The sequence below is a fragment of the Palaemon carinicauda genome, chromosome 17, assembly GCF_036898095.1.
Source record: "Palaemon carinicauda isolate YSFRI2023 chromosome 17, ASM3689809v2, whole genome shotgun sequence".
NCBI classification, from domain to species: domain Eukaryota; kingdom Metazoa; phylum Arthropoda; class Malacostraca; order Decapoda; family Palaemonidae; genus Palaemon; species Palaemon carinicauda.
This window is the reverse complement of record NC_090741.1, coordinates 110,392,200-110,405,303: the sequence shown is the minus strand read 5'-3', so window position 1 is coordinate 110,405,303 and position 13,104 is coordinate 110,392,200. Positions and strand designations below refer to the sequence as shown.

The 13,104-nt window shown below is 34.0% G+C and overlaps 1 protein-coding gene and 1 long non-coding RNA gene across 3 annotated transcripts; both read left to right on the top strand.

The window, feature by feature from the left end:
- The first annotated feature begins 683 nt into the window (after nucleotides 1–683).
- Nucleotides 684–1,857, top strand: LOC137656898 (uncharacterized). Its single transcript, XR_011047046.1, has 3 exons — nucleotides 684–772; nucleotides 873–957; nucleotides 1,109–1,857. It is a non-coding gene; the product is annotated as an uncharacterized lncRNA (long non-coding RNA).
- A 526-nt stretch (nucleotides 1,858–2,383) lies between these two features.
- Nucleotides 2,384–6,630, top strand: LOC137656897 (uncharacterized). 2 transcript variants are annotated; one of them, XM_068391281.1, is made up of 3 exons: nucleotides 2,384–6,178; nucleotides 6,279–6,363; nucleotides 6,515–6,630. In XM_068391281.1, the coding sequence occupies exon 1, from the start codon at nucleotides 2,480–2,482 to the stop codon at nucleotides 5,720–5,722; it is 3,243 nt and encodes a 1,080-aa protein (XP_068247382.1). In that variant the 5' UTR covers nucleotides 2,384–2,479; the 3' UTR covers nucleotides 5,723–6,178; nucleotides 6,279–6,363; nucleotides 6,515–6,630. The 2 variants fall into 2 exon arrangements, with proteins under 2 accessions (XP_068247382.1, XP_068247381.1); XM_068391280.1 differs by having other exon boundaries at nucleotides 6,279–6,623.
- Nucleotides 6,631–13,104: the final 6,474 nt, after the last annotated feature.

The window sequence follows — 13,104 nt, the reverse complement described above, 5'->3', positions numbered from 1 at the left end:
GACGTCGGTAATCTATAGTATATACGGACACTTGTGCCAAGCGTTTTTTACGCTAGTGTATGTAAACAGTATACACACTATATCATTATTATTAATAATTCAATTGAAGTGGCGAATCTGTTTCCTAGTAGATGAAACAATATTTTCTGTTGACTGTTTTCCTTTATGCTTACGCATATCATCCACATTTTATAAATTTTATAAATGTTGATCTGATATGTACGTTTATTAAATTTTAATAAACTAGTTCATAGTGAGCCCTGCGTCTTATTCGCCCACACTCATTTTAATAGAAACGTACTGAGCATTAAGATTAAAATATGGATATTTTTATCATGGTATGTCTTTCGAGACTGTTCCCTGATTCAAGCAAAAGTCCACTCACTCTAACCGTTCCTTGGAAGGGTTGACGTGGTACCCTAACGGGTTGGTGGCAAAGAGGCAAAATTTGTTTCTATGCGGATACAACCATGATCCAATAGTTTATAAGAGTAGTCACATTGGGGAAGGTGTCACAAATTCATTCTGACATTGGTGACTGTCATGTAATATAATGACATGTATTAGGACGTTTGCCTGTTAGGTATTTAAAGTGCTGCTCACTCATTTGACTCTCGCTGCGGCTTGTTAACGAAGCGATAACGTAGCTGAGATTTGGACTACGGGAGTCGGAAGCTCGTCGGCAAGCAAAGAGGTGCTCTGCTTTGAGGAGTATTGGGGCTGTATAAGGACGTGGTCCAGTAGCCCTTACATACACTGAAAGAATCCCAAGGTAATCTTCGTGACATGTTGTTAGGTTATATGGTTATTCTATATTGTATATAGAAAGTGTGTATAATTATTGTTTGTTTATGTGAGCAATTTTGTTTTAGGAGCGGACAGCATTTATCGTAATACGTCTTGGGTGGTGATACCTTTTTGTTACGTGTGCTTTATCTCTCCGTGGGTTTCTTTTAGGTAACTTTATAATTTTGTTTTATATGTTAATTAAATGTTTAATATGTTAATGAAACGTGACTTGAAAGTATTGTGGTTTTGTGTTGATACGTTAGTTTTGGTGTAACTGGTGTTGCCATTATAAAACATTTTGATTTTCTGTTTCTTTTAGGTGTTGACCGAAAGTCTTGTACCGACTATTTTACCTTGGTCAAATTTAATTACGTTATACGTTGCTGTGTGTTCGATACATTATGTATTTTTCGTGTTAGTTTGGTATTGTTTAGGTTTAATTTTTTTTTGTAATAAATACTATGTTATAAAGAAAATAGTTTCCTTTCTGCTCTTTACCATTTGTCTTGTATATGATCCTTTTTTATAAGGGAACGGTCTACTTCACCCTAGTGAATTAAGCCATAACAGGCTTTGATTTTAAAATTCACGTGACAATTTGGCGCCCGAACAGGGACCGTTCATTCATTTTACAAGACTGTATGGTGTATTGCAGATAAGGTCTGTGAAGCTTTTAGATATGAGTACTTTAAAAGAAATTGTTAGTTTGGGGAAGGAAATGGGTTACGAAGGTGATAATTTAAGGGATTTTGTTGAAAAGGAAAGACTTATTCGAGAACGGGCACTAGCAAGGGAAAGGGAAATGGAGAGAGAAGAAAGGGAAAGAGAGAGAGAAGAAAGGGAAAAAGAGAGAGAAGAAAGGGCAGTAGAAAGGGAAATACGAAAGCAGCAATTAGAAGTCGAACGATTAAAGTTACAGATGCAGGGAAATGAAAAAGATTCTAGTTTGTGTAAACCCTCGCTACCTAAACTGCCTGTTTTTAATGATATAACTGATAGTATTGACGCCTATATTTTAAGATTTGAACGTTTAGCCGTTAGTGCTGGCTGGAGCAAAGACATTTGGGCTGTTAGTCTAGCATCATTATTACAAGGGAAAGCTTTGGAAACTTACCAGCACCTTTCACCTGTTGAAGCTAAAGATTTCGATAGTGTTAAAGAGGCATTATTACGTTGTTTTCAGTGTACTTCGGAAGGATATAGATTGAGATTTCGTAACTGTAAATTCTTTAAGAACGAGACCGCTCAGCAATTTGGGAATAGATTGAAAAATAACCTTAAGAGGTGGGTGGAATTAGCAGATTGTGAAGAAACATTTGATGACTTGTTTGATTTAATTTTAATAGAACAATTTTTAAATGCTTGTGACAAAGATATGGTTGTATTTTTGAAGGAACATGAAATGAAAACATTTGATCAAGTTGTAAAATATGCCGAGATGTATATGGAGGCCCATTTAAATTATGGCAAAAAGGGTTTAAATAGTGGTCATGAAAAGCACGGTGCCTCTGCAAGTAAAGTTACCACTGGGGATAGTAAATGGCAAACGGATGCCGATAGTGATAGGAAGGTCACAGCAAGAAATTGTTACGTATGTGGTCGTGGTAATCACCTTGCTAAAGATTGTTTTGAAAGGTTTGGGGGTCCAAAACGTAAAGGTGCGAGTAAGGGTGCGACAGAGAAAGCAGCTATGGTTAGTCATGGGGGCAAGTTAATGGTGGATAAAGGTACAGTGGAAGGAGTAGAGGTTAATGTATTTCGTGATCCCGGGTGTACCACGGTGTTAGTTAAGAGGGCTTTAGTGCCGAAACACAAGTTTACTGGTAAGTATGTTGACCTTAAAATGGCTAATAACCAAGTTTTTAGATATCCTGAGGCTATTGTTGATGTTGTCTCGCCATATTTCACGGGCGAAACCTTAGCTGCCTGCATGCCTGATCCTATTTATGATTTAGTGATTGGGGCTATTGATGGTTCGACTGACGGGTTGAGTACGGAGGTTAGTGCTGTTACTACCCGACTGCAGAATCAAATGCAAGAGAAAAAGTTAAAGGGACCGTCAAAGCTTAAGGTCAAAGAAGTTATAAATTTAATGCAGAAAGAGAATATAGGGAAATTACAGGCTGAAGATGGGACGCTAAAAAAGGTTTTTGAGCATGCAAAGTCAAATAGGGTCTTTGTGAAGACTAAAAATAAATCTCATTGCTTCGTAGTTAAGAAAGGTATATTATATTGTAGAGTGCAAAATGAAGGCATTATTAATGATCAGTTAGTTGTTCCTGATAAATTTCGTCATGCAGTAATAGAATTGGCTCACGATTCCTTAATGAGTGGACATTTAGGAATACAGAAAACCACAGCACGTATACAAAGTAATTTTTATTGGCCAGGTATGTCGGTGCAGATAACAAGATTTTGCAGGTCGTGTGACGCTTGTCAACGCACGGTTGACAAGGGAAGAGTTAAAAAGGTGAAGTTGGGAAGAATGCCCCTGATTCAAGAACCCTTTCAGCGTGTTGCGGTGGACATAGTGGGTCCGATTGAACCCCGTGCCAGCGACGGATCAAGATATATTCTCACCATTGTTGACTATGCTACACGTTATCCTGAGGCAGTAGCTCTGAAGAATATAGATTCAGTTACTGTAGCTGAGGCTTTGCTGTCGGTATTCAGTCGAGTGGGAATTCCAAAGGAGGTGTTATCTGACAGGGGAACACAGTTCACCTCTGAAGTAATGCGTGAATTTAATCGCTTGTTATCTATTAAGAGTATTACTACTACCCCATATCATGCTATGTGCAATGGTTTAGTAGAAAAGTTTAATGGAGTGTTGAAGAAAATGCTCAGACGTATGTGTACAGAACAACCAAAGATGTGGCCTAGGTACATCGATCCTTTATTATTTGCATATCGTGAAGTTCCGCAGTCTAGTACCAAATTCTCTCCGTTTGAGTTAGTATATGGTCATACTGTGAGGGGACCACTTAGTTTATTGAGGGAGCTGTGGGAAAATGAAGATAATGCAATTGAGGATAGCACGAGGACCACGTACGAGTATGTAGTAGACATGAGAGAAAGGTTACAGGATACATGTAGGCTAGCTCAAGAAGAGTTAGAGAGGGCTAGAGATAAGTATCAGTGTTACTATGATAAAAATGCTTGTAAAAGGGAAATAAATGAAGGGGACAAGGTCCTGTTGCTGTTGCCCACAAGTAACAATAAGCTTCTAGTGCAGTGGCAAGGTCCATTTGAAGTGGTAAAGAAAGTTAATAGGTATAATTTTGTTCTTAATATTAATGGGGTTGAGCGCAAATACCACATTAACATGCTTAAGTTATACTATGATAGGATAAGCGAAGGCAATAACGTGAAGGGTAAGTCTGTTGAGGCAGAGGGCAGTGGGGATCTCAAATCTGGAGCTGTACTTTTCACAGATGATCAGGAGAGTGATGATCTTGCATGTGTGGCAGTGATTAGTGAGGATAGTGATGAATATGAGGTAACAGTTGTGCTGAGTGATATTCAGAGTGAAGACGTGTCTAATGTTAAAATTAATCAGGAGTTATCTGAAGATAAAAAGGAGGAGGTAGCTAGAATATTACAAGAATACAAGAATGTGTTTACTGATGTACCAGGTAGAACTAATGTGATTGAACATGTGATAAACCTGTCTAGTAAGGGTCCTGTAAGGTGTAGACCATATCCTGTACCTTATGCTCTGCAGCAAGATATAGATAGGGAGATTGAAAGAATGCTCAAATTAGGAGTTATCGAGTGCTCAAATTCTCCTTATGCTACACCTTTGATAGTGGTGAAGAAAAAAGATGGCAGTAACCGGATGTGCTTAGATTTTAGGAAGATAAACAAGCTTACGGTATTTGATTCGGAACCCATGCCAGATCAGAACTTAATTATGACTCGCGTAAGTAAGAGCAGGTATTTTACGAAAATTGACCTCTCTAAAGGATATTGGCAAATACCTTTAGAAAAAGAGAGTAGAGAAGTAACCGCTTTTCAAACTAATAGAGGACTCCTTCAGTTTACAACTATGCCATTTGGTTTGGTAAATGCTGGTGCTACTTTTAACCGTATGATGAGGAAATTATTTAATGGTGTGAAAAATGTAGAGCTGTTTGTTGATGATATTTTGATTCATTCACAGGGGTGGGAAGAGCACAAGGAAACTCTGCGGCTGGTACTGGATATTTTAAGAAAAGCATTTCTCACAGCTAAGCCGTCCAAAACGGAAATTGGTTATTTTTCAGTTGAGTATTTGGGCAGTAAGATCGGTAACGGTATATCTCGGACAGCTGAGGACAAAGTAAGTAAGGTATTAAATGTAGACACACCAAAGACAAAAAGGGAGGTAAAGTCTTTTCTTGGTTTGACTGGATACTATCGCCATTATATCCCTGACTATGCTACTATTGCTGCACCTCTAACAGATCTTATAAAGAAATCTCAACCCAATGTAGTAAACTGGAGCCTGTGTCACCAAGAATCTTTTGAAAAGTTAAAGAACATTTTAAGTAGCCATCCAATAGTTAAGTTGCCTGATTTAACCAAAGATTTTGTGTTGCAGGTAGATGCATCAAATGTGGGTTTAGGGGCAATCCTTATGCAATATGTTGATGGGGAACGTTGGCCAGTGCAATATGCTAGCAGGAAACTCAAAGGTGCAGAGCAGAATTACTCTGTAATCGAGAAGGAATGCCTCGCAGTAGTGTGGGCTGTAAAGAAGTTTTACCAATATCTATACGGGAAGGCATTCGTCATAGAATCTGATCACCAACCTTTGAAGTACTTAAACTCTGCTGGTCACATTAACAGTAGACTAATGCGCTGGGCCATGTATTTACAACAGTTTGAATATACCATATATAATATTCCTGGTAAAGAAAATGTTGGTCCAGACTGCTTGAGTAGGTTGTAAAAATTTTATTTCTTTCGAAAATTGTGGAGTAGTATGATTTTTATAGATTGGGGCACGTGTTACATGTTTGTCAAGTGTTAACCTTGTGTATGTTATTGACCTTGTATATATGTTATGTACAGTATTTATGTTCCTGTACAGGTTTTTGATTTGTACCAGTAGTATTTTTTCTTTAGTTTGGTTGTAAGAAATTTTGCAATTTCTTAAATCATCAGGGAGATATTGTCATGTAATATAATGACATGTATTAGGACGTTTGCCTGTTAGGTATTTAAAGTGCTGCTCACTCATTTGACTCTCGCTGCGGCTTGTTAACGAAGCGATAACGTAGCTGAGATTTGGACTACGGGAGTCGGAAGCTCGTCGGCAAGCAAAGAGGTGCTCTGCTTTGAGGAGTATTGGGGCTGTATAAGGACGTGGTCCAGTAGCCCTTACATACACTGAAAGAATCCCAAGGTAATCTTCGTGACATGTTGTTAGGTTATATGGTTATTCTATATTGTATATAGAAAGTGTGTATAATTATTGTTTGTTTATGTGAGCAATTTTGTTTTAGGAGCGGACAGCATTTATCGTAATACGTCTTGGGTGGTGATACCTTTTTGTTACGTGTGCTTTATCTCTCCGTGGGTTTCTTTTAGGTAACTTTATAATTTTGTTTTATATGTTAATTAAATGTTTAATATGTTAATGAAACGTGACTTGAAAGTATTGTGGTTTTGTGTTGATACGTTAGTTTTGGTGTAACTGGTGTTGCCATTATAAAACATTTTGATTTTCTGTTTCTTTTAGGTGTTGACCGAAAGTCTTGTACCGACTATTTTACCTTGGTCAAATTTAATTACGTTATACGTTGCTGTGTGTTCGATACATTATGTATTTTTCGTGTTAGTTTGGTATTGTTTAGGTTTAATTTTTTTTTGTAATAAATACTATGTTATAAAGAAAATAGTTTCCTTTCTGCTCTTTACCATTTGTCTTGTATATGATCCTTTTTTATAAGGGAACGGTCTACTTCACCCTAGTGAATTAAGCCATAACAGGCTTTGATTTTAAAATTCACGTGACAGTGACTCTTATACAAACTTTGCTTCATATTGTATAGGGCGAGACCACTATACAAGCTTGTCATTTTGTCATCCATAAATTTTTATGTACTCCTCGAGACTTTTTCCAGAGTCTAGTACGACTCTTCCCTGTAGGGGGCAGGAAGCACTAACATAGTTCATGCTTAGATGAAATGATGTATGACTGTAACACCATAGGTCTCTAGGTCTAGACGGACCAGGAAAATACTTTCTTGAGAGTACGGCACTGATTGAGAATCCACAGATACAGTAATGCTTTGGTAAACTTCCATCAGGACGACATGGCCTGAGCCCAAAAAACGGATTTTGAGCGAAGCGAAAAATCTATTTTTGGGTGAGGTAGCCATGTCGTCCTGATGGACCCGCCCTTCCTTTTATTGTAAAAGGGCCTGTTGACCCCTCCCTATAGTACAGTATCTGTAACACCTCGTACATCGCTACAAGGAATAAAGGGGGCGCTACCGCCTTCATCAGATACACACTGGAAACGGAATAGGAGAGATACCTTATGAGCGACTCTCTTTTCATTCTCGTTTCAGATTCTTGTCACTATATCCCCTCGAAGTGTTAATACTGTTCGGGGCGAAGATAGCTATGTGACGTGTCAAGAATACGTCCTCTGATATTATGCGATATCCCTGTGAGATTATTTAGGGATATTTGCTCCATGAGTTAGAATTCTGGATACCTTAAGGTAAAATTCTCTGGGAATATCACTGTAGTCAAATATATCCTAGAAAGCTACCTAATAGGAACTTCCATCAGGACGACATGGCTACCTCACCAAAAAATAGATTTTTCGCTTCGCTCAAACTCCGTTATAAATATATATATATATATATATATATATATATATATATATATATATATATATATATATATATATAAATATATATGTATTTATATATTTATATATATATATATATATATATATATATATATATATATATATATATATATACATATATATTATATATATGTATATATATATGTATATATATATATATATATATATATATATATATATATATATATATAAATATATATATATTATATATGTATATATATATATATATATATATATATGTATACATATATATATATATATATATATATATATATATATATATATATATATATATATATATATATACTGTATATATATATATATATATATATATATATATATATATATATATATATATATATATATATATATATATATATATATACATATTTTAATTTTGGAGTTATACTAATATTATAGATAAGGAGACGTCAAAGGGATATTTACTTTTAAGATTTATCGACAAGAAAGAAAAGTAATTTTATATCATTCATTAATTTTACCAAAATTAAAGTTGATCTTCTAAGTCTAATGTGACACAACCACCTTCAGGTATCCAGGGCGGAACTAACAATAGTCTCCATTTATGCAGAGACCCATAATTATTGTTAGAAGAATGTAATAATTTTAATAAAGTGAATGTGTTTCATACATCATGTATCCAATTTACACTTTTTCTCAGCCAGTTTTTGGGTCTTCTTTTTGCAATACATGTTTATGAAGTCATATATTATACAAAGACAATCAGACATGTGGGATTTTCTTATTAATATTGTAGTATAGAGAGAGATAGTCGGCAAATAGTCATATACTTCCCATTAGATAATTGATGTTGGACAAGAATGTCACAAAAATTCAAGCGAAATAATTCCTAGAAAGACAGGCTTAAACAGGTTCTGTTTACAGATGTATACAAGGAAAAATAATGTTAAAGTGTACGAGCGTGTGTGAAACACGGGCGATGCAAAGGCATTATTTATCTACAATAATAAGGTATCAATATTCTAAAATATTTAGTTGGCAACATATTAGGATACTGATATATTATGGTATTGAGATAATAAGATATCATGATATGGATGAACTAAGAAATTAAGATATTCACATAAGAAGGAACAAGAAATATAGCATCGAAAGATATGAAGGTAGTTGGGGTGTTATTGTAGTGTGTTTGACTTCTAACTAGTTGTGCATATGTAACAACATCTCATAATAATCCAGTTCTTAGACTTTTTCTATTATTTGACATATTTCACCAATGATATCAATTCGTGTTTAATTTTACAATAAAAACACTAGGACAAAATATCTCAAGAAATAAGACTAAAGCAGAAATCATTAGGAGATCAAAGTGTAATGAAAAGATAAACCGTGTTTAAAAATACTTGATTTATTAAGAAATATTTAAAGATGATATTCACAAAATATCAAGAATTGCATATCTAAATTTTAAATAGATTGGCCATAAAATAATGAATACCAAAATGAAAATAAAATATGTAAAATTTTTGGATTGATAAGCATGTGAGACTCCCTCTGTCATTTCAAGGACTTTCATTCGCAGTATCACCGAAACGTTTTTCGAATTTAGAAAAAAAAAAAAAAATCTAAACAGATAAAATCTTATATGAAAGATGTAAACATCAACCAGTCACAGATGACTATCCACAAATAAACATAATTTTTCTCAACACATTATACCATTACTCTCATGATTTAAAGTTCATAAATACTGTACGCTACTTTGCCGAAACCGATCACTACTTTGCATGAAGCAACGTTCAAAAAAGAGAAAGGGCCGATCGGTATTACTCGTGCAGCAACAGCAGCCTCAGTATTGCAAGAACTCGTCTCGTGACCAGACGTCAAAGTAACCGAATCCTGTAAAGTTAATATCCAAGTTAAGATCTTCTTTTGGTACGGTTTAGGAGAGTTTGACGCTACTTAATGCTCATCTACTTATTGTAGTTTATCTATCTGCTTTTAGCTATTTATTAACTAGCGGTCAGTCCATCTTTATGTGTCTATCTAGCTATCTAGCAATATATATATATATATATATATATATATATATATATATATATATATATATATATATGTGTGTGTGTGTGTGTGTGTGTGTGGGTGTGTGTGTGTGTGTCTGTATGTGTGTGTGTGTATTGATAGTGATATTTTACTTAAACGAGGAAGACCAGCGACTAGTCTGAGGAATTTATTGGAGGCCTCTTCCACCGCGAGGTGTTGGCAGAGCTATATTTACTCTCTCATACAGATATATTCATTCTGCTCCTAGAATAACTTTTGGATTCTAATGAAAAGATGATATATTTTGATAACGAATCATAATACGCAGGTAGATAGGTAGTAGGTTGGCCAGGGCACCAGCACTCGAGACACTACTGCTGGAGGGTTATTGAATCCTTTGACAATGGATCGCACTCTCTGGTTACGGTTAATTTTTTCTTAGCCTTCACATACACCGTATAGTATGGCCTATTCTTACCACATTCTCCTCTGTCCTTATACACCTGACAACACCGAGATTACCAAACAATTCTTCTTCGCTCAAGGGGTTAACTACTGCACTGTAATGTTCACTGGCTACTTTCGTCCTGGTAAGGGTAGAAGAGTCTTTTTAGCTATGGTAAGCGGCTCTTCTATGAGAAGGACGCTCCAAAATCAAACCAGTGTTCTCTAATCTTGGGTAGTGCCATAGCTTCTGTTCCATGGCCTTCCACTGTTTTGGATTAGAGTTCTCTTGCTTGGGGGTATATTCGGGTAAAATATTTTATTTTATTTCTCTTCTTCTTGTTTTTAAATGTTTATAGTTTATATGTAAAGGATCTAATTTAATGTTATTACTGTTCTTGAAATATATAATATTAATTGTTTATACTTCTCATGTAGTTCATCTATTTTCTTGTTTCCTATCCTCACCGCTATTTTATTCTGTTGGAGCCCTTGGGCTTCTAGCATCGTGGTTTTCCAACTAGGGATATAGCGTAGCTCTTAATAATAATAAGCTTTGAAGATTCTTAAAGGAAAACCTCTGGTTACTTCGTGATGGTATAAATTATGTCAGTTAATTAACTTGGTCAGCCTAAAGTGATTATTCCTTTTATAAATATTTCCTTTATCTAAGAATTTATGAAAAAATATATTGCATATTGAAGATATGGAGTTTTCACTTATATGGTAAAATACTCATTTAGTACGTGAAAGAAAATTAGAGAGAGAGAGAGAGAGAGAGAGAGAGAGAGAGAGAGAGAGAGAGAGAGAGAGAGAGAGAGAGAGAGAGAGAGAGAGAGAGTAAAACGTGTTATCCATATTCCTCAGTGCTAACATTAGGTTAAATTTTCATGTTATTTTAACGACAAATCCTCAGATTTCAATGTGTTTGCCGGAACAAAATGCGAACTGACAAACCTGAATAACTGTAAGTTGACGATTTTCTCGACAGTAAATAGTCTTTTTGGGTCATGTATTTGGGACTTGGAAACAATATCCTTAGACGTTAGCACCAAAATAATCCATCAAAGACAATGTGTTTTGGAAGGAAGTCATAGTTTTCACTGATATAGAAATCAATAGCATGACTATAGGGTTTCTGGCCTCTCTTCCGATTCCTGATTTCTCCTTTTAAGCACTTGGCACAAATGCGCTTCATTCTTGCAAGTCTTCAGAATTCAAATTAGATAAGATGGTTGTACTCTCACTTATCGTATGAAATGTCAAAGAACTTGATAAAGCCAAAAGATAATATGGTTTATTTGGCTTTTACAATTGTTGTTCTCTCTACTTTTTTTTTTTTATCTAGAACATGAAGCGGAAGGGATTAACAATCTTACACCAAAAAATATTCCAGAAATCCCAGACGGCTCTGACCTTCAGCTGGTACTAATAAAAATCAAAACATATTGCGATACAAATACAAACACAACCACACACACACTCATATATATATATATATATATATATATATATATATATATATATATATATATACACTGTATATATACATATACATACAGTATATATATATATATATATATATATATATATATATATATATATATATATATATATGTGTGTATAATATATATATATATATATATATATATATATATATATGAATATATATATATATATATATATATATATATATATATATATATATATATATATATATATATATATATATATATGTATATGTATACACATATGTATATATATATATATATATATATATATATATATATATGTATGTATACACACACACATATATATATATATATATATATATATATATATATATATATATATATATATATATATATATATATATATACTGTATATATATAATCAAGAGAGATGGGGAATCTACTCTATATGTAAAAATAAATCTTGATGTTAAGTTCATAACAGAAGGCTCTAGAAAAAAAAATATATCTTTCAGAAAACGTCTCCGTGTTGAACCCAAGTGTTACCGATGACCTTCCTCAACAACAACTGTACTGGGAATAGAAAATATAAACTATACTTGTAATCCCTTATCTGTAGTATCATACGAACGAAAAAATGTCTAATCATTTTCTCTCTTCATACATATTCTTCGTTCTTTATTCTTCACGTGATTTTGACTATATATACAGTATAACAAATAATTTATCATTTATGAATAAAAAAATATTATACAAATCTCGGTCAACCATTCTGGAGAATTTGCTGCTGTTTCGAAACAGTTTGAGAAAGAAATCTCTCCGTCTCTTTCTACCTCACATTAATAGGCTTCTGTTTAAGAATGGAAGAAAGTGAAGGTAAAGAAAATAAAAACACCAGCAATGAACGAGAACAGAAAACCCAAATTTCTGTTTAGAAGTAAGTTCTTTTGTCCGATCAAGAAATTGAAGCAAGGCAAGAGAAAATTCCAAGAACTCTAAAGATGCAGTTTATTTTTTAAAGAAAAAAAAATACAATTCTAACTTCCAAAATATCCATTTTATGAATAATGTATTATACTGTGTGTGCTTGTGTGTATGCGTGTTTGTTTGTGAGTATCACCATAATGTTTTTGTTTTGAATAGTACTAACTGAAGATTTTACCCTTCTTAAAATGTTTTTAGTTTTAAAAATGCAAACCCCTTCCGCTACATCTTTACCTAACCAAATTTTACTCATCCTGGAAATATATAGACTTTATGAAGACAGTATTGATATGACATTCAAAAAAATAATTTCAAAAACAAAATGATCACAAGATGGTCCTTAAAGACTTTCTGGATGGTGGTAAACCTTTGCTCCTTAGATAAAGCAGCAACGACTGCTGTTGATTCTCTTCAAGATACTAAAAAAAACATTTTCGATTTATATTAGCTTTAATTTAATGTAGATCCATCGATTGTTAATCACAAAAATTATCGATTGGTAAAGCAAATAAAATAATCTTG